The following is a 27879-nucleotide window of genomic DNA, read 5'->3' on the forward strand; positions in this document are numbered from 1 at the left end:
CTCCGGGGCCGCGGAACTGCACCGGGACTGAGCGCACCGAACGGCCGCGTGGGGAAGCACCCATCAGCGGGTTGGAGCTCACCGCTCCGTCCCGCACCGCGCGGCCCGGGGGTGCTGAGCTGGGGGGCTGAGTTGGGGGCGCAGGGCTCGGGCAAAGCGGCACGTCGGAGCTGCGGGCCGGGCCGGTTCGGGACGTTCCCCACTCTGCCTGCGCTTTTAATTTCTTCAAACTAATTGCAAGCTTGGAAGAGGGGGGGAAAGGGGAAAAAAAGAAAAGCCAGCCCTAATCTGGAAGCTTTCCAGTTTTTGGAAAAAAAAAAAAAAAAAAAAAAAAAAAGGAAAAAGAAAGAAAAGCACAAAGCACACACCCCGGTATCTTAAAATAGAGAGCAGGGAGGGGAGAGGAGCGCCGGGATCCTCCCAGCCGGGCGCAGGGTAACAATGGTGCTCGGCGGGGAGCAGCGGGCGCCCTGATTGACAGCCGGAGCGTCCTAAAAAGGCCGCGGGGAGATGCTTATCGGCACGGTTATATAGCGGGGCAGCGGCGCTGCGAGCCGAGGGAGCGCCGCCGAGCCGAGCCGAGCCGAACCGAACCCAGCGTAGCCCAGCATAGCCCAGCGTAGCCCAGCGCTGCGGAGCGCGGACCGAGCGCGGGGGCAGTGCCCGCAGGAGGAGCTCGGGCGGCTCCGCGCCCCATCCATGAGCGGCCGCCCGCCGCCCTGGCAGCCCCGCGCAGCCCCGCGGCCCCGGGGCCGGCCATGCACTGCCCGCCGCAGCCCCGGCTCGCCAAGGCAGGCAGGAGGCGCTACAAGACTTTCATGATCGACGAAATTCTCTCCAAGGAGACGTGCGATTACTTCGAGAAACTTTCCCTCTATTCCGTCTGTCCGTCCCTCCTGGTCCGGCCCAAGCCGCTGCACTCCTGCGCGGGTAAGGAGGGCTGGGAAGGGTTGGGGCGGGGATCGCTGCCGCTCTCTGGGACCAAACGGTGCCCCCCAGGGCCGTCCCCGTCGGGAGAGCGGCTCCCGGTGAGGTGGGATGCGGAGGGACCCTCCCGACCTCGCTGTGCGGCGGCTGATTTTAGTACATCACAATGAGCAGGATGGGGTCTCGACCGCAGGTGTTTCACAAATGGATCGGTCTGATACGAGCTTTTAAAGATCCACGTGCACAGTAAAAATGTCATCCCTGTCATCCATTCCAATTTTAAACAAAAAGAGCCCACGTTCTGGTGAAGCAGGTAGTTCTGCAGTTATATTCTTCCCACAGTGCCACCCTTGCGGTGCCCAATGGAGCAGATGGTGATGCTGGGACTTAGCAAGACACAATTCAAAAATTCATAACTATTCAAGAATATTCTTTAAAAGCTTAATTATTGCTAAGGTATCAAGGCCAAAGTTTTGTTTTCCCTTGTACTGAGAAAATGCACTTTGCATTTGTGTGCTGTGGTGTTTAAAAATTCAAGCCCTACTTTGGCTCTTTATTTTCCTTCTTCCTTCAGCACTTGGTTGAATATAAATAAGAGGGATCTTTCCAGGTCCCAGCAAAGCTGCACTAATGCGCCAATCTGAAACTTGCTGTTGGGTTACAGAGAGTTTGATCAGCGGAGTAATCCCTTGGTCTTTCTCCAACCTCAATGTTTATTTTGCAAATGTAATTAACTGAAGATCCCCAATTGATTGGAAGGTCAGAAGTTACATGAATAGTGTCACCTTCGTTCCAAATTTATTTCTTCCTATTGGGCTGTAATGGCACGCATTGCCTCCCCAAACCAAACGCCGTGCTGTCCTATGAGGAGACCTGGTTGTTAATTAAGGTGTTGTTAACGAGGGAGTTTTTCAGTGCTGATCCCTTGCTGCTGTATGGACAGCAAAGTCCTGTGCTTGGCCAAAACAGGCACAGAGTGCTCAGATGGGGGGTAAGCATGGGGGCCAATTCTGCATGTGTTATGGTCAATGGCACGGCTGCACAGATCTGCGGGGAGGAGATCCCTGTCTCCTCCTTCCACCTCTGCTGTATAGAAAGCCTTAGAGAAGAAAGCAGCCCTTAGCATCCAGAAGGAACACAACATGATATTCACCCAGAATTGTGCCTGACCGAGTCAGGACCAAAAAGCTGCGGTGTGAATGTGCCCTTCAGCCGAAGAGATCGTTGGGGTTTCCAATGTGTGGGTGATCCCAGTAGCCCTTCTAACGCACCCCCTGGGGGGGGGGGGGGGGGAATAAACTTTTTGATTATGTGGTTCTGTGGCTGGTATAGCAAATAGCAGAGAGTGCTATTTATTAATTAAATAGTCATTAATAGTTCTCAGATGATTCAGCAGTGGGTTCTGAGCTTTGCTAGCATGACTCCTGTGGTTGTTCTGCAGTTAAAGCCGTGCTTCGCCTTCTGCCTGGGACTGTTAATGAATTTGCCCTCAAGATTGTGTTTTCAGCCCCAGCTCCGGGCTGCCCCATAGCAGTGGATGTCGGCTCCTCAGCAGCTCAGCCTCATGGAGCTGCAGTGATTGGGACTTGCAGGGCAGAGATTTGGTGGTGGGATTAAAACAGTGAAAGGAATGGCTGCATAAGCCCTTCCAAACGGTGAGCCCCCCAAGGAAGATAGGTGCTACTGAATTCTGTCAGTACTAACTAATGGGGTTTGTTTTATTATAATAAAAGAGAAGAAACTCAATTATTGTCTTAGAAACAGAGCAGAGCATGGAAACAACTACATATGAAAAATACCCAACACAAATCTGTTTGAAAAACAAAACTGCAAAGGGACCAAAGCCTGAAGAAACACAGCACAGTGGCACTGCACTTCTGCTCGTGCTTCCTTTGCCTGTCGAGTTGAGCAGGAAAGCAGTGAGCACGGATTTTCATCGCAGTCTGAAATAATTTCAAGAGTTTCTCAGTGCTTTCTTGAGCTGAAGAGTGAATTGCTCTTTCATCCTGGGTGAAGTTGGAGCGGCCAGATATGCTTTATAATTTACTTGAAGCTGAAAGATATAAGATATTCAACACGCGTGTTTAATGACATCTCCTGTTAGGGGAAGAGAGCTGAACAAAATTGCTGAGCAGGTGGAAAATACTTTCAGTTTTGGCTGTGATGGAAGTTGTGATATTTACGTGTGTGTAAATTTTAGTTGGAAGGAGATTCAGGGTTGATGCAAGGCTCACCGCTCCCATGGGGAAGGTTCCCATTGCAAGGAGCTTGGAGCGAGCCCTCAGCAGACCTGGTATTTGGAAAGAAAAATGTGATTTCCCCTAAAAGGGATCAGCACTTAGCTTGAATTTGGTGTAATTGTGGTATTTGCTGGGCCACAGAAATAGAAAAGCTGTACTTACACCAAATCTTACAAAGCGCACGCCCAGATTCACAGCCGTCAGGGCTGATAAATAGGTAATTAGGTATTCTAAGGGGAGTGTTTTCAGGTGGTGGTTAACATCTCTTTGATTTATAACTTGGACACTGAAAATATTATTTATTCCCTGTTATGATATTTAATTACTCATTGACTTTTCATGTTGTGCCACATAATAAACCAGGATGGGTAACGGCCGTAGGGTCCGCACATGCCATGCTTGGCTTCTTGTCCTGAATTCTGGAGGCTGAGAAACTCCGACTCCGAGTCCCTTAGGAATCACTTTATAAATCATCTTTTTTTATTATTATTATCATTTTTTGGCTTGAAGTGCTTAAAACATTTCTCAGGAGCCTCTATACCCTTTCTGCTTTGTTCCCCATATTTTTAAGTGGCGGCTCAGTGCGAGGTTCCAAATGCAGCTGCCACATTTGTGGCTGCCGATGTGCTAAAGAATCCAATGGCACTGTCAGTGTGTGGTGTTGGAAGATCCAACTGGAAAAGCCTGAAAACATAACTAAAATCCTTGAAAAATAGAAGGGTGTCTATGGTGGGTGGGGGGAACTGCCGCTGTCTGGGACGATAGTGGGATTCGTGGCATCATTTGTTAATGGTGAGCAGTATTGGTTCAGAACATCCTTTGTAAAGTCAAGATGTTGGATTTAAAAAGGACCACACTGTCCCCTTTCAAGAGAGCTTCCTTCAAAACTGCGCTTTGTCTGAGCAAAGTTGGCAGAGGCAATTATTTGTTGTGTATTATTTGTTCTGCATTATTTGTTGTGTATTATTTGTTGTATGCGCTCTGTGGGGGGCTCAGAAAGAAGCTCAGATTTGCAAGGATTTCAGTGTGTTGCTTCATTTAAATGATTATTGTGGATATAATAATCCGGGGGGGGGGGGGAGGGAGGAAGAAGTGGGGAAAGCAAGACCTTGTTTTCTGTTGGCACTCTCAAGGTTTTAATGGATGTAGGTATGTAATACAGAATTACTCTGAACTCGTAATGTTATTTTCCAGTTCTTCTGTTTTTTAGTTTTTTTTTTTTTTTTTTTTTTTTATGTTGGGGTAGAACTGCTGACCCCAAGGGTTTTTCAGCTGCTGTTATCTGGGCGTATTTGAGTTCTTTCAGTGCTTTGGACTCAACAGAGTGGCATACTGAATGCAGTGGGAAATCATTGCTCGAGCAGCAAAGTGTGAGCTTTGGCATTCCTGATTTCTGATCAGTCTTGGCAACCTGGGTAGGAATTCATAGTGGGAAAGTAGATTTACTGCGTCCTAAAACAGCTCGGTTTCTGTACAAGTGACCTCACAGCAGTGAGAGATTCTGTCCAGAATGGCCTCGATATGGCTGAGGGTTGGATTTGCTCTGAGACGTTGCGTAGAACTGGGGTGGAAGCTGCTTCTCTTGCAGAAATACTTTGCTGACCCTTTTTTCTTTAGATTGGACGGATTTTGTTTCGGAGCTCCTGGGGGAGAGCTGGGAAAGGAGAAGGGATCGGTGCAGAATGCGTCTGAGTGCGGGGAAAAATGAGCTGCCAGCCACTCTGAGCGCATTACATGAAACATAGCAGCTGGATTCATCATTTACAGCAATACAAAGCAGCGGGTGGACCTTAAGCCAGGCCAGCTCATACCTGAGCAAGCCAAGCTTTGGGCTGCCCCATCCCTTTCGGGTCCCATCTGTTGGAATGGATTCTATATTATGGTGTGTGCCCTGGGTGCTCTGGAGAGCTTTCTGACCTGGACATCCCATGTGTGTGTCCGAGATGGCAGCAGCTGTGGTGTGGGGTGTCTGTGGAAGATCCATGTCCCCATAGGCTTTGCTGGGGAAGCAGGAGGCACACGGTCCTGTGCCGACCCAAAGCACGGAGCTGCCAGCATCTGTGTGCAAACCAGTGCTGCTGCAGTGCTGGTGGTTTGGGAGTTATTTCTGGGTGTTATGTGGGGAAAACAAAAAAAGGAAAAAAAAGAAAAAAAGAAAAAAAATTCTCTGCATTATTGGTTTCAGTTTACCAAGATCAGTGTAATTCTGTAGTTTAATAGCAAAACGTAAGGGCAAAATGAAAAAGAAAATACTGAGAAGTATCAAGTGTTGCTTCGGTAGCTGCCTCTAATCCGGGATTAGATGAGCTGATGAGTGCTCTCAGTAAATTCAAAGTAATTCACAGACAGCACTGCAGCATCCAAATCCTAGAAGGCTCAGCCTGCTTACCGCCATGTCTCAGCGCCCTGCAAACCCGACAGAGCTCAGACGTTGCTGGCTGTTCATGCAGGAGTGCCTCACTGCTCCCCAAAGGCCAGAGGTCAGTGCTGGTATCCTCAGGCACAAAGTGTCCGTCCTCCTCAGTCCTATGGGGAAATGTCCCCCTCCAGGAGCAGCCGAAGGTGCTGACATGGGGAGAGGATCTGGCTGTAGTGGCTGCAGCCTGGGCACAGCGTTTTGTCTTAACGTTCTGCAGGATGTCCGAAATGGTTTTTGTTTTTTGAGGTGTTTTGACAACTTTAGCAAAAGAATATAGCTCAGAAATGCGAAAAAACAGCATACGAGCTGCCTAATAATATCTGTGTGTTTGGAGATGAGTCTGTCAATCCTCTCAGTCGGATTTCATCCAACATTAGAGGTGGTATTTCAGAAGCAAAGCCAGATCAGAGCCAGGATCTGAAAACAGATCTCGCTCAGATCGAACCCAGCAATCTGGCCCTGACAACTGAGATATTTAAGAATCTGCCATCAGGACTGACTGTGGCTGTGTGCTCCTCAGCGCTGTTAACCATGGATAAAAGAAAACAACCACAGGCAAAACGACATAGAACAAAAGAGCAAATCACAACCTGGTGGCTGCAGGGAAGCCGGGCGCAGAAAGGCAGCGGCGCTGTGGCTGCGGTTAAGTACAAACCAGCACCGCGGAGGAGCACTGGAATAGGTGGCATTAATGAATGTGGGACTCCTCTGGGAAAACCAATCCCTGCACTTTATTTTCTGAAGCCTCACAGTCACACTGGGAGCAGTTCAGGTCCATCCTTGTGCTGTTCTGGGTTAAGCTCTGGGTGTCCGTGCAGAGCTCTGACTGCAGCTCTGCCCGCAGAGCCCTTCGGTGCAGCACAGCGCTGCGGCTCCAGCATTGCCATGGTTTATTATTCATGCAACTCTGCTTCAAATTGCTGGTCTTAAATGCAGGAAATTAAGGCTCGGATTGTGGGATAAAGGTCCCACCAGCACTGGTGCCTCCAGTACCCAATGGGCACGAAAAAGGACGGAATCTTTCTTGGGGAAATTGGGTTAAAAACAGGTGAGGTTGTATTGAGCCATCTCACCGTGTGCTGGGCAGCAGGGCAGGAGCTCAGGAGCCCTTTTTCCCTTCTGTTCACCTAGGCTGATAATTGCATTAAGGCAGAAGAAGGGACGTTTGTTTGCTTTGTGGACAGAAGTAATGAGAAGTTGCTCTTTTCAGGTCAAAGTTAAACAAAATGTTGTAGAATTTATTCTGGCAAGACTGATGTTAAAAATGGGGATGGGGGGGGACAGATTGGAGACAGGAAAAAATATTGCAAGCATTCTTTCTATAGGCTGACATGAAACTTTCTAACGCTTTCCCTTTCTTTTTTAATATGAGATGTTTGGCAAAGCGATGGATTACTTTCTATATTGCAAGATTTTCTTTAATTTTCTTTCTTTTTTGTTAACTTCTGGTGAGAGGAAGGTAGGACTGAGCACTTGCAGCCTGCTCTGTGTAAGCGCTGCAGCAGCTGGAGTGCAGAAAGCATAAACATGAGGTTCATTTGCTTGGATATAATCGTTCCTCAGAAAGCTCAGGAGCAGGGCTGTGGTCTCAGGTGTATTTGTGTAGGTGAGGAGCACATCCCCAGGAGGTCCGAAGAACAAGGTGATGGGAGCTGACAGGTGCCTTTGCTCAGCACTATGACATACAGAGTGAGGGCTCCTGCACAGCAGTGTCCACCTGCACTGATTCGTACAGGACCACATCCCATTTGCATTGCATTTGTTGTGTTGTGAAGGGTTCCCCTGCAATGCTGTGCCTGATTGTTCCCAGCACCCATCACGTGGGTAAGATAAACGTGAGGGTTTGGGAGCAGGCTGAGCAATGAAAGTGTGAGATCAATGCAAATATTACCATCCAGGGGAGCGCTGGAACTGCATTTCTCTGACCTGGTTATCTGTTATCACTCCTTTTCTAGTATGCTGGGAGAATCCAGCAGAGAAGCTTCTAGCCCTTGCTGAGTGATGTGTAATTCCCAAAGCCATGTTCTAATGACGTCTGTAAAATATATATATAGATCTGGTGTTAGGGGCTGGCTAACACAGTAAATACTCAGTATTTTCCATCTTCCTTTCATATAACTTCATGTTTTGACTGATCCTTGGCTTCTTTTCTCTCATTTTCCTTGGCCACAGGGCAGTTCAGAGGAGCACTGCATTATGGCTCATAGATCTTTCACACGGGTGTTCAGATCAGGGCTGGGACCCATTTAAGTAACTAAAAGTGTGGGAGTGAAGAGTGAGCTCTCCCCAAATACCCTCTCCAACCTCCCCAACGTGGAGTGGTGTTCAAACCTCCCCCGACTGCAGTTGTCACAGCCGCAGCGTTAATGCGCGTCGCTCCGTAAGGGGAGGTGACCTGTTCCGAAGGAAGGACAAACAGCTTCCCAGAACTTTTTGTAAAGGAAAAATAAAATCCCCATTAAAAATGTGATGATAGGAAATTTGCAAATGCATAGGCTGATGAGTTCCGTGAAATTCAAACAGCAGCCTCACCGTGACCTTAAGGTGCGTTTGGGTTTGCACGTTCGGGTCTTACTTTGTAAGTTCTGAAACTTGCTGGTGGCTTCTGTTCGTGTGGTTGCTTGGTTGATTTCAGCAGGACTACTCATGCAGGGGAGAATTGGAATTAGTGTGTGCGTGCCCTGTAACTCCTATAACCCTGCTACTCATTCTGTGCCTTTTTTTAAATGCAACTCGTCTTTAAGCGTTTGCTCACCATTTGCCTTTGGATATTTCTCCTAACGATGATCTTAAAAGCTACAGAATAATTATTGGTTAATTCTTACTGATGCCTTTTTCTTTTAACTGGGATTTTACCCATGGAAGTTGGATTTTGTCTGAACTAGGCTTTAATAGACACTTCTAGAACAAGAGCAGGTCTATGTAGCTTGGAGGGCCCAGGTGCCTGCACACCTACACGGCAAACCAGCACACTGCTGTGTAGGCACCCAAAGGTGGAAGCCTTAATAAAAACATCTCCTCTTTTACAAGGCAGAAACGCGTGTGGTCTGTTAGTGGTTACCTAAACAAGGTGTTCTGTGTCAGATTAATCCGAAGCCAAATGAGCAGTGGTGGTGCTTTCTTGTGGGAAGCTCTTGCACGCAGCGCGTATCACCAGCACATCATTGCGTTGTGCGTGCATAGGAACGCCTGGCATTCTGACCTGCTTTTATTCCTGTGGCTCAAAGAGGAGAAATATGACAAATTTCCCCAAAATAGAAAGTGAGTAATGTTGATGCAACACAATGGTGAGAAGTCTGAAGCAAATGTTGTTTTCTTTTTGTTGTTTTTTTGGCTACGAAATGTTTGCATGAGTTGGTGCGTATATTTGGTTTCACCCTTCTGTCTGTTTTGCTCAAAACCTTTTCTTGACAGCTATGCCAACAGTTCATTTTGTTCCTTTGGTGACTAAATAGTGGAGGAGCTGATGCTGGAGAGTTTCTGTAACAGCAGAGGACAATGCTGGGCAGTTCAGACCTGCCCTTCCATGTGCTTCCCATAAGCAAATTGGTTCTAGGTTGCTCGATGGTACTGAGATCCTCCTCTGAGGGACAGGAAAGCTTGCCAGAAGTTGGTAGGGTTGGTTTAACCTCGTTGCAATAAATTACAGAGCAATCATAAATGATGAGAAGGAGTTTGATGAAGTGGGTGAGGAACAATTGATGGGTTATTTTAGTTAAAATGACTCCGAGCCCAATCCAACTCCCACTGATGTCAATTAAATCGTCGTTGGATCAGGGCCCAAATGAGTCAAATTCAATTATGCCTTAACTGTAAACATTTAAAAGCACATTATAACAAAGTAGTTTAATGCTTATATTTCTGAATGGTTTTGTTTTAATGTAATCCCGGAGCGGTCGCTCTTTATTTGTACAGCTCTGAAGAAACCCTTTTTCTTGACTGCTATGAGAGACGTCACTGCAGTTGGTTCTGCAGATATATTTCTGCAGAATATATTTATCTCCATTGTTATTATGCATATATATATATATCTCCATTGGAGACTTATGTGAGAAGGGACAGCAAAGATGATAGAAAAGAAATAGTAGAGATCGGGGTGCTTTTTATTCCTAATTGAATTTGGAGAGCTTCTTTGTGCACGTATCAGCTCATAAGCTGCTGAAATGTGTGTACGATCCAATCTGCAAACTGAAATGGTCATGGAGATTCAGCTCTGTCTCAGCAGAACAAAGCACTGCATCCAAAATCTCATTTTAAAAGTGAACATAAATAAAAGGACGGATTTATAAATACATTCAAGTTGAACAACACACGGTGTTGTTTGCAGAAAGTGAGAGAGAGATTTTAAATTGTGGCTCACAAGCCTGCGCTAAGAGAAGTATTGCATTTTTTATGGATTTGGGATCGATCCTTTAGGACTGACCCTTCTTATTCTGTCCTCATATTTCCCTTCAGCTCCCTTTCAGCCCAACAAGGCCTCTCCCCCCCTTGGGGCAGCTCAGTGGCAGCTGTGGGGTTTCTGGCTCGCACCCCTCTGCCGAGCAGGGCTGTCTCGGGGGGTTTTAGCACTGCAGCTAAGTGCCATCTCTGGAGGTCTCTCACAAGCTTTGGGCATTGCAAACCATGTGTCCAGCAGGGAATTGCTGCTAGGTGGGGTCACTGCTGGCTGGCTCAGGGAACTAAATCCGTCCCCATGGCAAATGATCTCCCAGTCAGTGCCAGGCACTGAAAGGGCTTTGCAGGGGTTGGAGTTGGTCTGTTCTGTTTTCTGCCTTCGTTGCACAGCTGTGTTTAAAATGAAAGATAGAGCCTGATCCTTGTTTAAATAAGGAGCGTTGCTCTGGCTCTGTGAAAGTCTTTGGTGGATGGGAAGGCTGGGTGCAACGAAAGGACAGAAAATGGGACGTGGGTGTGGAATGCTTCCACCATTATCCATCGCACAGGTAAGCACTGGGCTACCACGGTCCCTATTCCCAGCAAAGATAATGGGAGACCTCGGGGTGTCTGGGTGGGATCAGCAGGGTGGGATTGCCCACCCGCCTGTGCTGTTCAGCCCCCATGGCTTTTTCTGGTGTGGGGCAGGGAAGTGCATCCACGAGCGTGTTGTGGGCACGGCTGCTGGGAGCAGAGTTCCTGCGTGTCCTTCTGCCTCCCCCCACGCCTTCTCCCAGCCTTTCCCCTCCCAGAAACACATCTGAAGACGTGAGTGGATGATGCCAAGGGAATGGATCCTGCTTTGTTCAGGATCACTTGAGTCTTATCTCAGTGCTTGGGTTGGGTTTTGTAGCAAAACTTTCTCCACTGCAGCAAGTGATGGAAATGAAAGAGATGCATGTGATTGCATTCACGGCCAGCACAGGCTGCACGAATGCCTCCAGATCTGGTTAGCTGCCTATATGGGCTTTGTTTTCACTTTGGCAAATCCTGTTTAACAGATTAAATAACTTTTTTTTTTTTTTTTGTGCTGTTGCAGTTTTCATGTTTTCACCTTTTTGTATCCTCTTCTGCCTTCCAGACTGTTCTGTTAATAGCAAGATCAATTAATCATTCCCATTTACACTTTCCAAAGAGCTCACAGCCATGAAATAGACCCATCCCACAGTGCTAATAAGAGGAAAAAAAAAAGGAATAAAACTGCCATTAGTGCAGGGATTTTATGGCACATACTTCACTGAAGGAAAAAATACTGCCTGTTTTCTTTCCCACAAGTAAATGTAGACACAGCTACGAAAGCAGTGCAGAACACTTGAGAGATGCAGTCAAATCGCTGTGGCTTTGAGGTGTTTGGGGGAGAAGGCAAGGGTTCTCCCTTTGACTTTGTCACTGCCTGGTGATCCATGCCTTATTTTATCCCTTCTTAATATCAGCACGATTAGACATGTCATAACTTGTAAAAATGCATTAAAATCAGTTGACAGCTATTTAAAAACTGAGCATTACCTTTCTGTGTTCACAGGTATCGGTTGCCTAGGACAGCTTAGGCACAATGCGTTTGATTCATATTAACTCAGCTGTGATCTTAACCTCATCTTATGCAAAAAGAAAAGGAAAAGGTGATGCTTTTATCTGCTGATGGCATTTCTCTGCCTCTGAGTATATACCTGCAAAATAAGGATGATACTTCACTGTAGTAAATTACAGGACACTGAAAGCACTGCCATTCATCACAGTGCATTGACGGCAACTTTGGTTGGAGAAAAACATTTCCTGGAGGGGAATTATCTTGAGAAAACTCTGATATTTCTTAACAAGCAGAGCTGGTGCTGAGTTTCTGAGTATCTCTGCAAAGTTTGCTGATGATTTACCAGGACGTAGATCAATTGCTCTGAAAGCAGTCGTCCCTACAAGGTATCCTCTGTATAATTTCTACCGATGAGGGAAACTGTAATAGAATGGCTGCTATTGCCTGTTGCTGCTTGGTTAATTAATTAATTGCCTTGCTCAGTGCCTCCCGATTTCCCCACTGTCCCCGCATGTTATTTACTCCTTGAAGTCGGGAGAAGGTTTGGGCGTGTAGGAAAAGAAAAAGAATTGCATCAGACTGCAAATGTGTGACCGTTTTCTGCTGAGCACTCATTTATCTGGCAGCTCGGGACATGTCGCTGCTGTGAGCAGGGACACCTGAATGGAGCTGGATTTTGCAAAGCCATGGGGCAGCCGAAGACTTTGCTCCATGGCTTGACTACCTTCACCCAGCTCCATCCCATATTCACAGTGTGAGGCTGAAGACCCATCTTTCCCATTATTTACGTGGAAACAGTGGCTCGTCACACAAAGTGGTGTAAAATCTTTTGCTAAGAAATGCAAGAGAAGTCCAAAGCAATATATAGCCAGTGGGGATTGCAACACTGACTTGCATGTGCTTAACTGTGTTCTTCATGGGGCTTAACTAAGCATGCACAGAAAATCCTTATTTCTTTCCCCTTCAGAGAGAGGTCTGTAGGATGGAAGAGGCTTCCATACAAATCATATTTAGACGTCAAATTGAGTGTATTACTTTGTAGGGATTTCAGTCATTCATTAGCAATTTGTTTCTGTCCTTTCACCTTTTATTATACATTTCAGATATAGTCTTTCATTCTGTTCCTTTTTCCCTCCTCGAACTCATTCCTTCTGTCTCCCCTCTGCACAAACTGCATCTGATGTTTGAGTTCAAGTCGAACTTTTGAACCCATGACGTCAAGTTGGTTTGGAATTAGGCAAAACCAGTTTGCCCATCCCTTGTTGTAAAAGGGTTAATCCTCTAAACTATTGAGAGACAAGGGCAGGGAATTATGAAAGGAGCCCCTGTTTTATAAGCATTTGTATTGCCAGTGCTTGAATACCTATAATAAGTAGGTTGCTTCTGTGATTAATGACTGCGTTTTACATGCTGACGATGGATGATATGTCTTATTGTAAAAGCCATTATTTCTTATTTGGTCTCTTTACCAAAGCAGTACTGGAAACGAGATGTTAACGTCTTGGTGGGAGTATGTTTTCTTCTCAACAGCTTAATGAAAAGTGACCCCCACGGAGTTAAAAATAAATGATAAGATGTGCTTTTTCTTCCTCCTTTCTGTAATGTGTGGAAGAGGCACAAGGCGGATGTGCAAGTGGAGCATTGCTTTAATGCAGGACTTCTTATTTTCAACAGAGATTTTTTAGTTTCCCCCAGGCTGGAACAGGGTAGGAATGTGTTGTCAGACTGAAGCTTTATGAATTTAGAAGGGTTTTAAACTCAGTCTCGCTTTGTTTTACTGACTCATAGCTTAGTGAGAACACTGACAACATAAAGTCTCTTATGCTGTATGCAGAGAGAGCATGGGAATAATAAATCTGTGGTGTTTCACCCCAGCAGTGCCACATAAAGGAGTCTGGCAATGCTGATGTTTGAGGATTATCAGAGATATTCCCCTCAGACCTCTTTCCTTCGGCTGTCTCTGTATTGGCAGCCATAGCTCTGCAGGAATCCCTTTCCTGATATTCTTAGAAGAAGTCTTAGAAGATTTTTAAAGATAAAAAATATTAATTTGGTTTTAAAAAACAGTGCTTTGTGTGTGCCTGTTATTGGAGGAGTTCCCATGGAAACACTGATGCTTGCACAACAACAGGATACACGCATTGCTTCACTATTAACATATATATTAATGGCACATTAAGGAGTTTCGTAATCATATGACACAAAAGAGCGCTCATGCAATCTATTAATGGGAAATATGTTTAGCTAGGTGTGAGATAATAACACCTCTGCCTCCCCCCTGTGGCTTCCGTTTGAGTGCTTTCCAGACCATACAACAGCTCTGTGTGGTAGATGTTATCATCCTCATGTGGGGAAAACAGCAGTCCAGTGAGAGCCGGGGATCTGCTGGAGATGGAGCATTAAAGCTGTGCCAGGGCTGGGAATGCTACGCCAGAGTCCTCTTCCCCTTAATCTGTATCTCAGTGATCAAAATTTGATTCTTCTGGTCCTGGATGAGTCAAGTGAGATTAAGTAGAGACGGTGGGAATGAGACAATCTCCCATTATCCTGGAGCTGATGCTAGTACTGGCGCGGATTGTACGCCCACACGTGTGGAGGGAAGAAAGCACTGCATTGTCTTTGTGTATTGACTTTTCTGATTGGTATTTAAATGAGGTTATCACAGGCTGTGGAACACAGCGATGCTGCATTCCATAGGACAATCAGAGGTAAACAGATGTGCTGATGAAAACCAGAGATGGGCGATAGCCAGAACTTGGACTCAAACCCCTCTAAACTGAGGGTGAGGAAGTGTCTCCTATCCACACCTCTGGTCAGGTAAAGCATTTCTGGGGGTGTGTCTGTAGTTCTGCATTGGAGGTGTTTGAAATGGATGTCTTCAAGCTTTCTGTCTGTAATAGCATTAAAGCTAGCCAAATTGGAGCACCGGTAGAAACCTAATTTGAACTCTTATGATTAATCAGGGCCAATCTCCACCCTAAGTCTAATCTATATCTGTCTGGAGATATAAAAGTGTCTCCTTGGCTGACTTCCTATCAGAACAGAAAAAAAAAACCCAACACAATGGTGTCTGGCATGAGTGAGGGAGCGTGTTTTCTGGAGACCAGAACTTTGGAGAGCTCACCAACTGGAATTTCTGGCTCATCCTTCTAACAGTGCTGTGCATAGGCTGCCTGGTAGCTGAGAGGAGACCCTGTCATTGCTTTTCTGACATGCAAATGGTTGCATGCAGCCCAAGTGCTTTGCAACTCTAAGGCCAAAGTTTTTCTCATGGAACTACTTACTCTGGGTGCATCCATTTTGAGTCTGCCCATCCTCAAGATGTTTTTCTTTTTGCTTGATTTTTGAGATGAGGTGAATGGAAGTAGGAGCTAAACCTGTTTGTGCTTCAGCTAGAAAGAAAACAAACAAAAACTGAAGCGAATGGGCTGAGTCTTAACAACTCTATCTCAGTCTGGTTTCGGTGTTGGGAGCTATTTCTATGTCCAAGCTGTGGGTCTGGTGCAGACTTGTTTAGCCCCCGTTTCCCCTCTCTAGACCAACTCCATGGCTGCCTCTCTGGCTCTCCCTGTGCCTTCATCCGCAGGCTGTACTTCGAGGTGAAAATACATGTGTAATGTTGCAACCTGACATGCTCTTTCCATGATGTCTCTAGCAATGAATGCAGTTTTCCTTGTCCTCACTGACTCCTGGACCACAGGGCAGGCTGATTAAGTCCAGATGTTGAATTGAGTGCAGTATCAGGCTGCCAGGAGACCAGGGATAAGTGCTGAGTGTGTCCTGAGTCCATTTTGGAGAGGTGGTAAATAAACCATACATCTGAACGTTCTTGCAGTGACTTCATATAATGTAGACAGTTCTACAGAAGTTGAGGGAGCTGCTTTGGGAATTGGAAGTTCAGCCATAATTTTCCCCCATCCAAAAAGTGAAAGCTGAGCTCTCCTTGATTCATTCTGTCTGGGGTAAGGTTCTGTCCATGGGGCAACCTGGGTATGCTGCTGTTTGAATTGGAGGGAATAAAATAAGCAATGCCGTGCAGCAATGCTGTGACAAAGTCTTTGTCAGCTTCTCCAACCCAAAAAATCACATTTGAATAAAATCCTTATTCCAAGGTGCTCTCTTGGAATAGTACTAAGATGAACATTACGTTCAGCTTTATTCCATCGATGTTTCTCCTTTCAACTAGCCACCAGAGAGGGGTGAAACTGCTGAACTGGCAGACACAAAGGATAGACAGGTTGAACTCAGCTTGCTCATGTATCTTTCCAGTCTATCTAAACTGCATTGTTAGTGCAGCTGTTCAGCCAAATCGTCCACAGGGTTTATTTTTGTGTGTAGAGGAAACAGAGATGAGTTTTCTCTTCGCGAGGGCAGATGGAAGATCAAAGAATCATATACACAACTCCAGTGAGACCAGCCTCTCTGCTAAATGTGTCCTGATGGGATCAAGATTATTAATAGTGACCCTTGGGATAAGCCATGATTCTAAGAGGGAAAGGCTCTGCCACCATGTGACAGGTGTCTTTCAGGTTAGCACAAGTACTTGCTGAAGTCCTCCTTTCATTTTTCTGTGGAGGAATAGAGGAGGGAGTCTGCTTTTGAAAGACTGATCTACTGTTCTCCTGAGAAGAATAATGCATTTCCAAAAGTTCAAGTGTGCAAAATTTAAGCAGTTTGGTGTTTAGAAGCAATTGAACTCTCTCTCTTCCCACGTGTCACTCACCAGAATGTTTTCAAGGCTCGGAGCAGGAAGAGGTGGTGATATTTATGGCAAGGTTTTTGCTGGAGCTTGCACAAGGGTGGGCTTGAGAAACCTGAAGAGTGCTTTTGTGTGCATGGCTGGTCTGCTGTCCAAGGCTAGTGTTTGCTTATGGATGTTGTGATAATAATTAACAGCGCAGGAAGCGAAGGACTGATTGATTTATACATGCACAGCATTATGAATTTAAACTTGGACAGGAACTCTGAAATCCTGAGAGAAGGCAGATATATTTATCAAATGGGTAAGAACGTAAGAATGGTCATAATATGTCAGACCAAAATCTTTATAGACTAATATCTTGGACAGCATCCAGTAAGAGATACTTAGGGAGTAGTATTAGAAACAGAACATGACTTACCCTTCCATTAAACTGTACCCTCTCTCTCTGATTATCTGTTTGTAGACTTAAATCCAAGTGCTGCTCCTTGACCAGTGACACCATCTGTACAGAGTTTGGGATTTGGCCTCCTACAGTTCTCCCAAGTGTCTTGAGCTGTCTGGTCATCTGGCTGCCATCAGTAAAGACAAACATGTTGCAGCTCCAATTCGGACACCCAGAGAGCTGGGTCGCCTTGGTGCAGTGCTGCTCCTCCATCCCTGAGACTGCCTGTTAATCCATTTCTCTATTTCGCTATTTGATTCTGTAATCTTTTGGCTACATTGCTTTCTAAATTTGGGTCCAGTGAGTGATGAGCTCTGGAGTTCAGTCTTATCATCTGTAATGGAGGAAACACTTGGCTGAAGTGTTTGACATGACTTAGTTCAAAAGAAAGAGCTTCAAATTGATGTTGGCTTAATGGAGCCAAAGTGTCCCTCGATACAGATATGGTAAATGAGCTGGTGGCTTGTATCCCAGTAACTCTCCTGCATCATCTGAGCTCTGTGGTTTATAGAGACGTGCTTGTGTTTATTTCTCTGGGACTAATGTGGCCTGGTCTTAAAACTCCCTCGGAGTCCAAACAGTAAGGGTCTGGAATGGAGATTCCCATCCAAACCCACCCGTTGCTTGGAGCCATTTTCAGTTGTGATGGCCTTGGGCCCATCCATTTTAAAAGGAGATGGGAGGATTGATCTGCTTGGGTTCAGAGCAACCCCTTTCCTACAGGGTAGGACTTAAAGGGTCATCTGCTAAAAATATGGAATCGCACACGCTTTCTTGTAGCCTCAAACAAAGAGTGGGACCTCTCTGAGCCATGCTTGGTTTCCTGAAGAGGTGGATATGAGTCAAGGGGGGATTCGTTCCAAAAGGCAGGCTGCCCTGGGAGTGCGTGAGGCAGGATAATTCAAAATAGAAAAGTCGTGCTTGTTTTTCTGATTCATCTTCCACCAATTAAGCCAGAGCAGTATCACATTTGCTACAGAGGACTTCTTGAGCACTGGCCAAAGAGGCTCCTTAAATGTTTCATTTGAAAAAAGCAATAATAATTCCCTTTTATTTACCAATTTTCCTCTTCAGTGTGGATCTGACGGGGTCCTGGTCCTTACAGCAGGCAGTGGGATGAGTCCTCACTCAGGGAAGCTCTTGGGCTTATCATGTCCTTATAGCCAATTACTTTCTGTGTGCAAGGTGCCATAAAGTTGTACAAAAGCACTGTACAAATATCAAATGTCATTATTAAGTAAAGATTAATTATCTTTCTGCTTAGCTTTTTGTTTTGTTTTGTTTTTTGGTGAAGGCCTCTGGCATGCATGCCTCAGATGCTCTCAAACTTATTAATTACTGTTACTATGTAAAAGTTATACTGAAACATTGTGCTGATAAATTGCTAATGGAGACAGGTATGAAGCGGAAACCTGGATCTCACAGCTCCAAGTGTTCAGCTAATTTCCCTTGTGGTTTTGGAACTAAATGATTGAATTCAACCACGGATCCAAATGCCCACAGCTGGGTTAGTGCAGTTGCAGATTTGCCCACCTCTGCTCTCTGCTGGGTATCGGGCTGGGTACCTCCATAGCAAGAGGTGCCTTGGGGAAGAGCCCTTTCCAGCTACAGTATGTTTTATTCAGTATTACAGTGGGTGATGTTCACAGACATCAGGGTTTTTGTTTGCAACACGCTTAGATGAAAACACAACCCCTCAAAAATGTGGTTGAACAGGGAAGTGACTTTAGCTAATGTGTCAGGGAAGGCAAAATAGAATGCCTGAGTGAGCTCTCATCTTGTCTGAGCTCATCACAGAAGGTTTCAGTTCTTACAGAATTGTCCTTTAACTGGAGTGCCCCATAAAGGATCGTTTTTGCTTCACTAGAATTAGCTGCACTAATTTTTGTTTGTTTTCCTCCTGTGGACTCATACAGGTGGAGTTCTGGCTCCATGGAAGCTGATGGTTGCTTTGCCATGGACATCAGTTGGGTCTGCATTTCTCCCTGAGGGAGTGAAGTCATTGGCTGCCCAGTCTTCCTACTGTGTAGCTGAGTTGCATTTAACTTTGGCAAGACTTGTGGTCCCGGTCAGGTTAGTGAGGTTTATTGAATGAAACTGGAAATTGAATATAGTGTGAGCTGTACTTGCAGCCTCACATGAGGAGCAGTTAGACTTTGCTCCAGGGAACTTTGCTGAATGCTCTTTTGGAGCACCACCAGTCTTTTTGCTCCAGTGCTGCACTTAGCACTCAGAGCTGACTGCTCTGTTTCCCTGCAGCCTCTATGACACCATTCCCATGGAAATGTTGGCTCTATGCACTTGAGTTGAGCCTTGGGGCTGTTTTTGGAAGCTTTCAGAATGTCCCAGAGGTGCCCTTGAGGAGACCATACAAGTGGGGGTAGCATCTCCAAAGGACCATCTGTGCCAATGTTTTAAATGCCACACCACACAAAAACACCAACTCAGGTCTTGGAATCTGTCAAGCTGTTGATGCCGTAAGCTCAGTTTAATTAGTCCACCTCTTTTCAGGCCATGATTTAGCTCAGGTGCAGTCGCACCACGGCATGGTTGTGCTGCTTCCCATCCCATTCTGGAAATAGCCAAGGGATCTGTGCACAGCACCACACTGCATGGCATGAACATCACCCAGGTCATCTCTGAACTTGGGATTTGAGCCTCTGTTAATGATGGCACACCAGTGAGGAGGTGCTCTTCTCTTCTTCATAGCTCTTCTCTTTCCATTTGTCTTTACTTCCCAGGGACTTCTATGGTGCTATGGACCACAGCACTGATCTCAGGAAGAACCTGATGCATTCTGCTTTCTTACAGTTAATATTCATAAAGCAGAGCTTAAGGAGGATGTTAAAAGTAGAACAGTGAATGTATGATGATTGAACTTATTCTGAATACTATTCTGCTTCTTTTGCTTCCTTTGCTTTGCTCAGGGCTTGCTTGTTCCTTTCAATGGGCTGCCCACCCCTGCAACAAAAGGGAACTTTCTGAACAAACCCAACTCCTCTTTGGTAGCCTTTTGTTTTGACACTCAGGAGGAGGCAGATTTATAGACTTTCCTGAGTCGTAAGTTCATTTTCTTTTTATTTACCTTTCACTGCAGCCCATTCGGAGTGAGATTTCATTCTGCCTCCGAGCGGGGCTGACCTGCCAAGAGGAGCTGATCCATAAATCTTCCCTTCCTCTTTCTTTCTTTCCAAAACAGAATTAGCTGAGTTTGCCTGGGAGGAAAACTGTTCTGCCATTGCCGGCAGCCAAACAGTGCAATTAATTAGTGCTTTCCCTTTTCTCTTCCTTCTAGTCTCTGTCTGCTGGGGTTGAAAGTGAGCCAGGGACAAAAGAAGAGAAAACATTTTGTTTGAAGTATTTATATTTAATTAAAACATTTGCAGTGTGATACAGCTCAGGGGTGGTGTCCCTTCTGCATTATGTCTAGTGGCCACAAGTTTAATGGAAGCATCCCAGCAGAGGAGCTGGGACTTAGGACTTCCTTGTACAAAACCACATGTTAAGAGATGGTCCTCCTTATGAAGTCCTCCTGAATCCTAAATCTGTGGCAGCTTCACCACTGGCCTGTGCTGCCTCATACCTCAGCTGGGAACATTGGAACACTTGCTGTGCTGCTTCGGTAGTGAACAAATTCCTCATTTCCTGGCTTACGTGGGCTGCTGTTTGGGTTTCAAGTGCAGAAGGATAGCGGGTCAGAAATGGAAAAGGTGTTTGTAAAATGATAATGGAAAGTATGCATTCAGCTGAAACTGTTCTGCAGGGCAGGTTTGGAAAGGAAGAGTGCTCCATCTCTGCTCCATCCCAGTTTGGAAGACAGAGTGTGTCACAACAGTGCTGAGCAGACGAGAGCTGCTTGCCAGCATTCAATTTGCTGAAGATTAGGAAATTATTTCATTCATACAATGCTGTGGTAGACCAGAAATACCTTTGAACTCTGGGGGATGTGAAATGGAGATCTAGTCTCAGATTTTGTCATGTTTGGAAGCCAGGGCTTTATCAGAGTAAGAACTGTATGGATGGTTTAAGTCATATTAACAGCATACCTTGACCCAATGGACTGGCTCAGCACCCGCCACCCTTGAACTCCGGAATAGCTATATCCAGAACGAGGCTGAACTTGCTCATTTTCTCTGTGATCCAGAAGCAATGCAGAGATGAGCTATTTCTGCTTTTTGTCCTCACAGCAGGGAGAGGTGGCTGCTGCCCTTTCTGACCTCCAGCTTTCTCCATAGGAAACCTTGAACCCCAGGTTTTTCTCCTAGTGCTGTCCTTGCCCTGTCCTACCCATCCTGTGCCCTTATCACATCAAGGGCAGAAAGCTGAGAAGCCTTCTACATGGCCAGACTGCACTTCAGCTGATGCTTCCATTATTTACAATCATTTCTAAAAGCACTCTCATGACTGCTGGGGTCGAGCCACAAGCAAAGGCTTCTCTTATGATCATATGTGATAAACAGACAGAAGGCTCTTGGTGTCAGCAGCCTCACCGATCTGTTTACCACCTGGAGCTCGCAGCAGCTTAGCAGTTGCAAACCACCACTTGTCCAGAAGTAGAAGAGCAGTTTCAGAAGTGCTGTAAGTAAATAAGTGCCCTGACGTGGGCACCAAAAATAAGCACATGCTGAGCTTTTCTGAGCATTTGGCCAGGTCGCAGTTGCTGACTGCTGAGCAGTTAGGAAAAAGTATCCCCTCCTTCAGGTGCTCAACACTCGAACAACCCCAGGATCATCTGCTTCTCTCATAGCTAGCACTGCTTTGCCATGCAGAAATAGCCAAGGTTGGAACCAGCACCCCCTGGCCCCTAAGGGACGCAGGAAGGTTAAGTCCACTCCTTCATGGCACGTAAACTGGAGCAGTAGCTGAGGTTGACCCTTTTAGGTCACTTTAGCTGAAACATGGGAGGAAGTCTGTAGCTGGATGGTGTCAATAGGTGCAGAAATACCAGTGAGGGCAGAACCAGTATTGCGAGGCACAGGAGGCTTTCTCGACCCTGATTTATGCTCTTAGAGCTGCCATTGGGGTGGTAAATCAAGGCAGAATGTTTGCCAGGTTGCTTGGTGATAGTAGATCTGCACAGGCATTGGTTGAAAGAAACCCACAGAAATAAAATGTAGATACACTTTCCAGAAGCTGTTGCTGGCTCAGCAATTCTGGTCTCATCTCTCAGGTACTTTCTGGGTGGTTTCAATGAAATAGTTTAAATTTAATGGAAGTGGAAATATTTTGCTTTTTTTTTTTTTTTTAAAGATGTGGAGGAGAAAAGCAAGGCTCAAACTGTTCCTGCTTTGCTGGCTTTTATGGTGTAATGACAAAATTCTCCAAGCTTGCTTTGCAAGTGTCTGGATTTGGGATGCGAGTGAAGCAGCTGTGGGGAGAAGTGCCAGCCAATGAGATGCACGGCGCTGACCTACCCCTGCATGTCAGCTTACCTGGGACCTGAGTTGTGATCCCACAACTGTTCATGCTGGGGAATATAGGTCAGCAACAGGCCAGGCTGGCAACATCTTTCTCCTGCTGGTGAAGAGTTACTCTCTAAAATAGACTCATTGAGGCCTATAGATTATTATGTTCATTAGTGGTGATTCATACTAAGAGTTTCATAATCAGGCCTGCTGGTGTAATATGTTCCTTTCCACAGTACCACTTATCTTAAAGATCTCGAAATACTTTATGTACATTAAGCTTTAATCCATGTTTTACCACCAGCGAGGAAGGTAAGGAGGATTGTTTCCATTTTGCAAATGACGAAAACTGTGGTACAGAGTGAGAAAGTGGCTTGCCCAAGATTCTGAATGTTGTATGAAGAGTTGTATGCAGTGCCATCTTTGAATGAGTGTTTATTTCCCATGCATGGCCCCAGAGACCTAAAAGGTATATTTATTTTCCTGGGGCTAAGGCTGAGCAGAAGTCCGTCTATAGTTGTAAGATTTGAAGGGAATCAGAAATTCCTGCAGTGTCTGGGGATGCTTAAGTTTGCCATCCCCAACTGGCTCTGACCCGAAGTGTTGAGGCAGAACTGCTAGTTTGCTTTTAGGGCTGGTATCAGCTGGTTGGTATAGAACGTAGAGTTAAGAGTTAGTGAAGAATCACAGTCTGGGAGAGTCTCTGCAGCTCTACAGCTCCCATTTTCCATCCATATCACCACTGAACTGACCTTTGTCTGCTTTCTTCTCTGCCAGGGTCCCCTTCTCTGAGGGCATATCCTCTCATCTCCGTTATCACCAGGCAGCCCTCCGTGGTCCCTCACCTCGTTCCGGCTGCCACCAGCTCCCATGTGCTGCCAGCTCAGACCTCAGCCACCGCGAGCTCGGAGACGCCAGCCAGCGAGACCCACGGCAGCAGCGAGTCGGAGGCAGAGCAGCCCACACCTCGGTTAAAAAAGCCACGCCGGAGTCGGACCATCTTCACAGAGCTCCAACTGATGGGCTTGGAGAAGAAATTCCAGAAGCAAAAGTATTTGTCTACACCCGACAGGTAGGAGTTCTCTGGGCTGGGGAGGGAGATCCAAGCAGCCCATCACAGGTCGGGCTCTGCACTATCTACCACCAACTACAGTCGTTTTGCTGTGCAGAATGCACTTGTCTTCATCTGGTTTACTGCTTTATCTGCACAGTCCATCCAAATGCTCACTGCACCCTTTTCTACATTCTGGGATTAACACTGGCAGTCACTGATCTGAAAGACAGATCACACCTTGTGCACTTCTGTAGCTCCCTTCTGTCCCTCTCCAACCCGGGGACAGCCAGACGTGGTAGAAACTATCTGCAGGCCTGAGCGTGGCTATAAATATTGCTCAGAAAGGAGCAGGAAAATACTCTTTCCTAAACTAGGAGAAGGACAGGGAGCAAAAGGGTTGAAGCAGGCCTGCTCAGCTGTCCCCATACTGAGTGCTCCCTGGCTGCAGTGTACTGCTTTCTAGCTCTGCGGCGATGCCTCTGCTGTTGGCCAAGGACATGGACAGATGACCTGATTAAATTTCAAGGCTAACTTCTCTTGGGATCAAAGATGACATGGATAGGCTGTATCAATGGAAATGTCACATGGTGATAGATGTGCTTGCTAGCAGGCATCCAGGCTCAGAGATGTGCAAGAAGCTGAGCAAAGGCTCTTTCTTCTTTCCTGTTCTTGCTCCAGACCCTTGGGAAAAGATGCAGCCTGGTTTCCTGCTGGGATGCTGAGGTGGATGGCTCTGTCTCCGTGGCAGCTGGGAGGTTGGCTGTAGCTTCAGCTGGATGCTGAACTAACTCCATCTGGCAAATATGGCTAGCAATTCAGTGAGCAGTTAGCAGTCTGTCCATCAGGGAGAGAGAAGGTCCACCAGACCTTGGACTCCACGGATGACAGAATCCCAGTATGTAAAATGGTTCTGAAGTCAGCACACTCCACTTGTACTGCCTGTCACCAAAGCCAAGGATCACAGCTAGACCGAATATCATGAGCAAGTCTGAATGTCTCATACAGCTTTAGATCCTAATGCTCCTGTAGTGACTCCTCCCAGCGTCACATGAGCAGATTGTTGACACCATTGATGAAGCACTCAGGGCTGGTAAATTAATTTAACAGTATGACTGTTCCTTGGCTTTGTCTGTGTTAGAGCCTGGTGAGCAATTCCTGTCCCTGCACCACTTCCCCTGTTTGTTTCCTTGGGTTTCCAGGCAATGCTGACTACAGTAATGTGTGTGGCAAGAGATGGCAACTGGCTGCAGATAATCAGAGTGTGATAACGTGCACTATGGCGAGTTAGCCAAGCAGTGTTTCTCTCTGTGAACTCATGGCTGGAAACGTGATGGTGAAGCAATGGGTTGTGATCTGTGTTCAGTCCTGCAGCTCCTAGACACGAGATCGTGCTGGTTAGAGGGCAAATGGAGCACCTGGTTTGCTACTAGTAAAGGAGCGCAGTGTGATGCGATAATGCCTCTGCCACATTCTCACACAGCACTGATGGTATTTTTAAGTCAATGGGATATCTTGCAGACGTTGTATAGTAGCGTAGGCAGCAGGGAATCTAAAGTGGGGAAAAGCATGGAGCCAGGAGTGTGTGTGTGAGCACAGAGCTGGTGTGGGGTGCGTAGGTGTTCGTAAATACACGAGTGAGCCTGACTGCCCGAGGAGCCCAGCTGAAACAGAAATGCTATTATGAACAACTTGGCCTTGACAAGTGTGTTTTCTCCTGTGCAGAAATAGGGAAATATCTGCCAGAAAGCTCATATAGTCCAGAACACCTCGGAATGTGGCTCTGCATTTTAGCTGTCCCACCTGTGGGACTTGCGTGACTCTGCGGGGCACTTGCCTGGCGTTGCTGAGGATTTCCAACTCTGCCTGTTGTGCAACTCCATTACAACACTGCCAGATGCATGGTACCATCACCTGTGGGGAAGGATAAAGAGCTAGCCTGAGCTGCATTTGCTTCATATCCTGAGTTTTAATATAGAAATAATGAATGGTTTCAGATGAACTTGCACAGGTTGGAGAAACGCGGAGGATGAATCAGGATTATGGGCTGTCTGCCACACATACCCTTAAGCTAAACACGCAAATAATAAATTCGTTTATAAGCTTAAATTGCCTATAATAGCACAATGCATAAGAAATTAATAGATTTAGATGTACTACTGCTCTTTGAGAAATGAAGAAGTATCATTATCCTCATTATGTAGGTAGTGAAGATGAAATATGATACAAAGAGCAACGCTTCCACAGGCAGACTGATGCCAGGTGCCTTGCCTCTTGCGTGGTTGCTTCAGACACCATAGACCTATATTTCAGGAATGCTGTGTACCAGCAGCTCCCTGCCTCATGCACAGATGTGGAGCATCAGCAGTCAGCACACAGAAGTCCTCTGTTTGAAAAGGGGCGGGCAAACCTCAGAAACTTTTAGACTTGGCCATTTGTCCACCAACACCTGAACCATTCTTTCTTCTTCCATAACAGCAACTGTCTTTGCACCCTGAGAGATGCAAAGCAATCCTTCCCGGCAGTCCCACTGCTGTGTGGTTGGCTGCCCTTGGCATCTGGGTGCTTCTCGTCCTCTGTCAGCTCCTTGCAGTGTCTGTCTTCTCTTCCAGGCTTGACTTAGCGCAGTCGCTGGGGCTGACTCAGCTCCAGGTGAAGACGTGGTACCAGAACCGCAGGATGAAGTGGAAGAAAATGGTAAGGGGTCTGTTGCCATTTCTCTTAGTCCTTAAAAACTCCTTTTGAAAGAATGGGTTCTGAAGCTGAGTGTAGCATCAGTGATTTGTGTCTATTTAAACTAAGCCTTGTTTTCTTCTTGCTGAATTCTCCTACAGTTTTCTTAGAAACGTGCTTTTTTTATCTATAAAAAGCTCATGTTGGAGCATAAGTGATAGGAGGCAGGAGGTACAACAGGCAGTAGGAGGAATGTGGAGCCGAGGGATGAAAGAAATTAGAACAGAGGGAAGAACTAAACTATGTACCTCTGCATTTTTGGCATAATAGTATTAAATGCTAATTTAGAAGCCAAAGTGGAACTGGCAGGAGAACAGACAGCCAGAAGCAATCCTGGCTAAAGTTTGAATGTTCTTACTTGGGCTTTAAATAGATCAAATGCTCATGAAAGGGACTGAATTGTGCATAAAATCTTTCTGTATGTAATGCAGTGATTAGATCGCTTTTGGGGCTGCTGTAGAAAGTGGCTTAGATGGCTCCATCTAAATTCTGAGTGTCCTTGCTGGTATTTTTTGCATTTAGTTTTAGTTATGTGAGATAATGAGTGAACTCACTCTGTGAATGCGGGGAATTTCTCTGAAGCTGAACGGTGACCACAGGTCACGTCTGAAGTCACATTTCATCCTCTCTCTAAAGAAAGCCTCACAGCAGTGAAGTTCAGGTTGATCTGACTGTTAATCTCTTTGCTCCAGGTGTTGAAAGGTGGGCAGGAAGCTCCAACAAAGCCCAAAGGCCGTCCAAAGAAAAACTCCATTCCCACCTCAGAGGAAATTGAAGCAGAAGAGAAAATGAACAGCCAGGCTCAGAGTCAGGAGGCAGAGGGATCTCAAGCCCCCGAGGAGCCTAAAGTGACAGAGGAGAAGCCAGAAGTCTCTTTGGAGACAGAAGAGTCTCCAGAACATATAGCAGAGCCCTCCTCAGAGGAGGTTACGCCATTAAGTTAAAAGGGAAAAAGAGAAGGGAAAGGGAAAAAAAGAAAAAGCAAAGAGAGAAACCAAAACCAAATATATATATGTGTGTGTATATATATATATATATTTAAATATGTATGTAATTGTTGGCATGTACATATATATATAAATATATATATATATATGTGTAGACCTTGTGTATAAGTTGAAAGGTTGGTCACTTTGTGCCTTTGGGAATCAGCCATCATGGGCCACGGTGGGATAAGGACATCCAGTGTGAGCGGTGGCACATGTATGCCTTCCCACAGAGAACAATGGAGGCCTGAATGTATTTCCAGAGAAAAACATGTCCAGAAATCCCAGACAGCTCCTGGCAGATCAAGGAGAAGGCCAGGGCTCCTTTCCTGCAGAGGGAGGCAGATGTGTAGTGGTACGGCTGTGTTGGATGGTTCCGTGTGTTCGCTTGGCTTTATCCTTGCCTTTAAAAGTAGTGCAAATGGACTCGGCCTGGTCTTGGATCAGGGACAGCTAAGAAATGGGGAGCTCTGACAGCACCATTTCGACATGTAACCAGCACTTATTTGAGTTAGGGATGGGCCCAACTTAAACATTTTGGGGGAAGAGTTCAGACACATGGGTTTGCTTTGGCCCAGCATAGAGCCCAAAGCTTCTGAAGAGAGACTCATACCCAGGTCAGCGCTCAGATTTCGTGTCTCGTGGTTATTTGGGTGCCGTGCCTGTGAATTTGCAGTGATCTAGGATAAAACTTCCAAGGAGATGAGGGTTTGGATTTGAGTCTGCTCCAAAAGCTTTGGAATGCTTGGATCTGGGATTTTTGCTTTGGGCCCACTTCTCATTTTTTCTAGGGTTTTTAAAGAACATTTAAGTGTTTCCAGGGTTTTGGGAGAAGGTTGGATTTAAGAAGTTGCTGCAGAAAGTTCGCGTTTGTTTAAGATGTGTGCCAAGAATAGATGTGCATCATGTTTCCTAAAGTCTTGTTAAGGGTGCATTTTGCCCAAAGGCTGCAAGAGATGTATTAAGATAACCTTTATTTTTTAGTTAAAACCGAAATATATAAACAAACCAG

The 27879-nt window shown here is 45.9% G+C and overlaps 1 protein-coding gene and 1 long non-coding RNA gene across 2 annotated transcripts; both read left to right on the forward strand.

Annotated features, from left to right (window-relative positions):
- Window positions 1–408: 408 nt before the first annotated feature.
- BARX2 (BARX homeobox 2) lies at window positions 409–27879 on the forward strand. The gene is made up of 4 exons (NM_204896.2): window positions 409–930; window positions 22875–23169; window positions 25761–25845; window positions 26574–27879. The coding sequence occupies exons 1-4, from the start codon at window positions 759–761 to the stop codon at window positions 26823–26825; spliced, it is 804 nt and encodes a 267-aa protein (NP_990227.1). The 5' UTR covers window positions 409–758; the 3' UTR covers window positions 26826–27879.
- Window positions 10296–17968, forward strand: LOC121107516. Its single transcript, XR_005841728.2, has 3 exons — window positions 10296–10529; window positions 11543–11934; window positions 16714–17968. It is a non-coding gene; the product is annotated as an uncharacterized LOC121107516 (long non-coding RNA).

The sequence above is a fragment of the Gallus gallus genome, chromosome 24, assembly GCF_016699485.2.
Source record: "Gallus gallus isolate bGalGal1 chromosome 24, bGalGal1.mat.broiler.GRCg7b, whole genome shotgun sequence".
NCBI classification, from domain to species: Eukaryota; Metazoa; Chordata; class Aves; order Galliformes; family Phasianidae; genus Gallus; species Gallus gallus.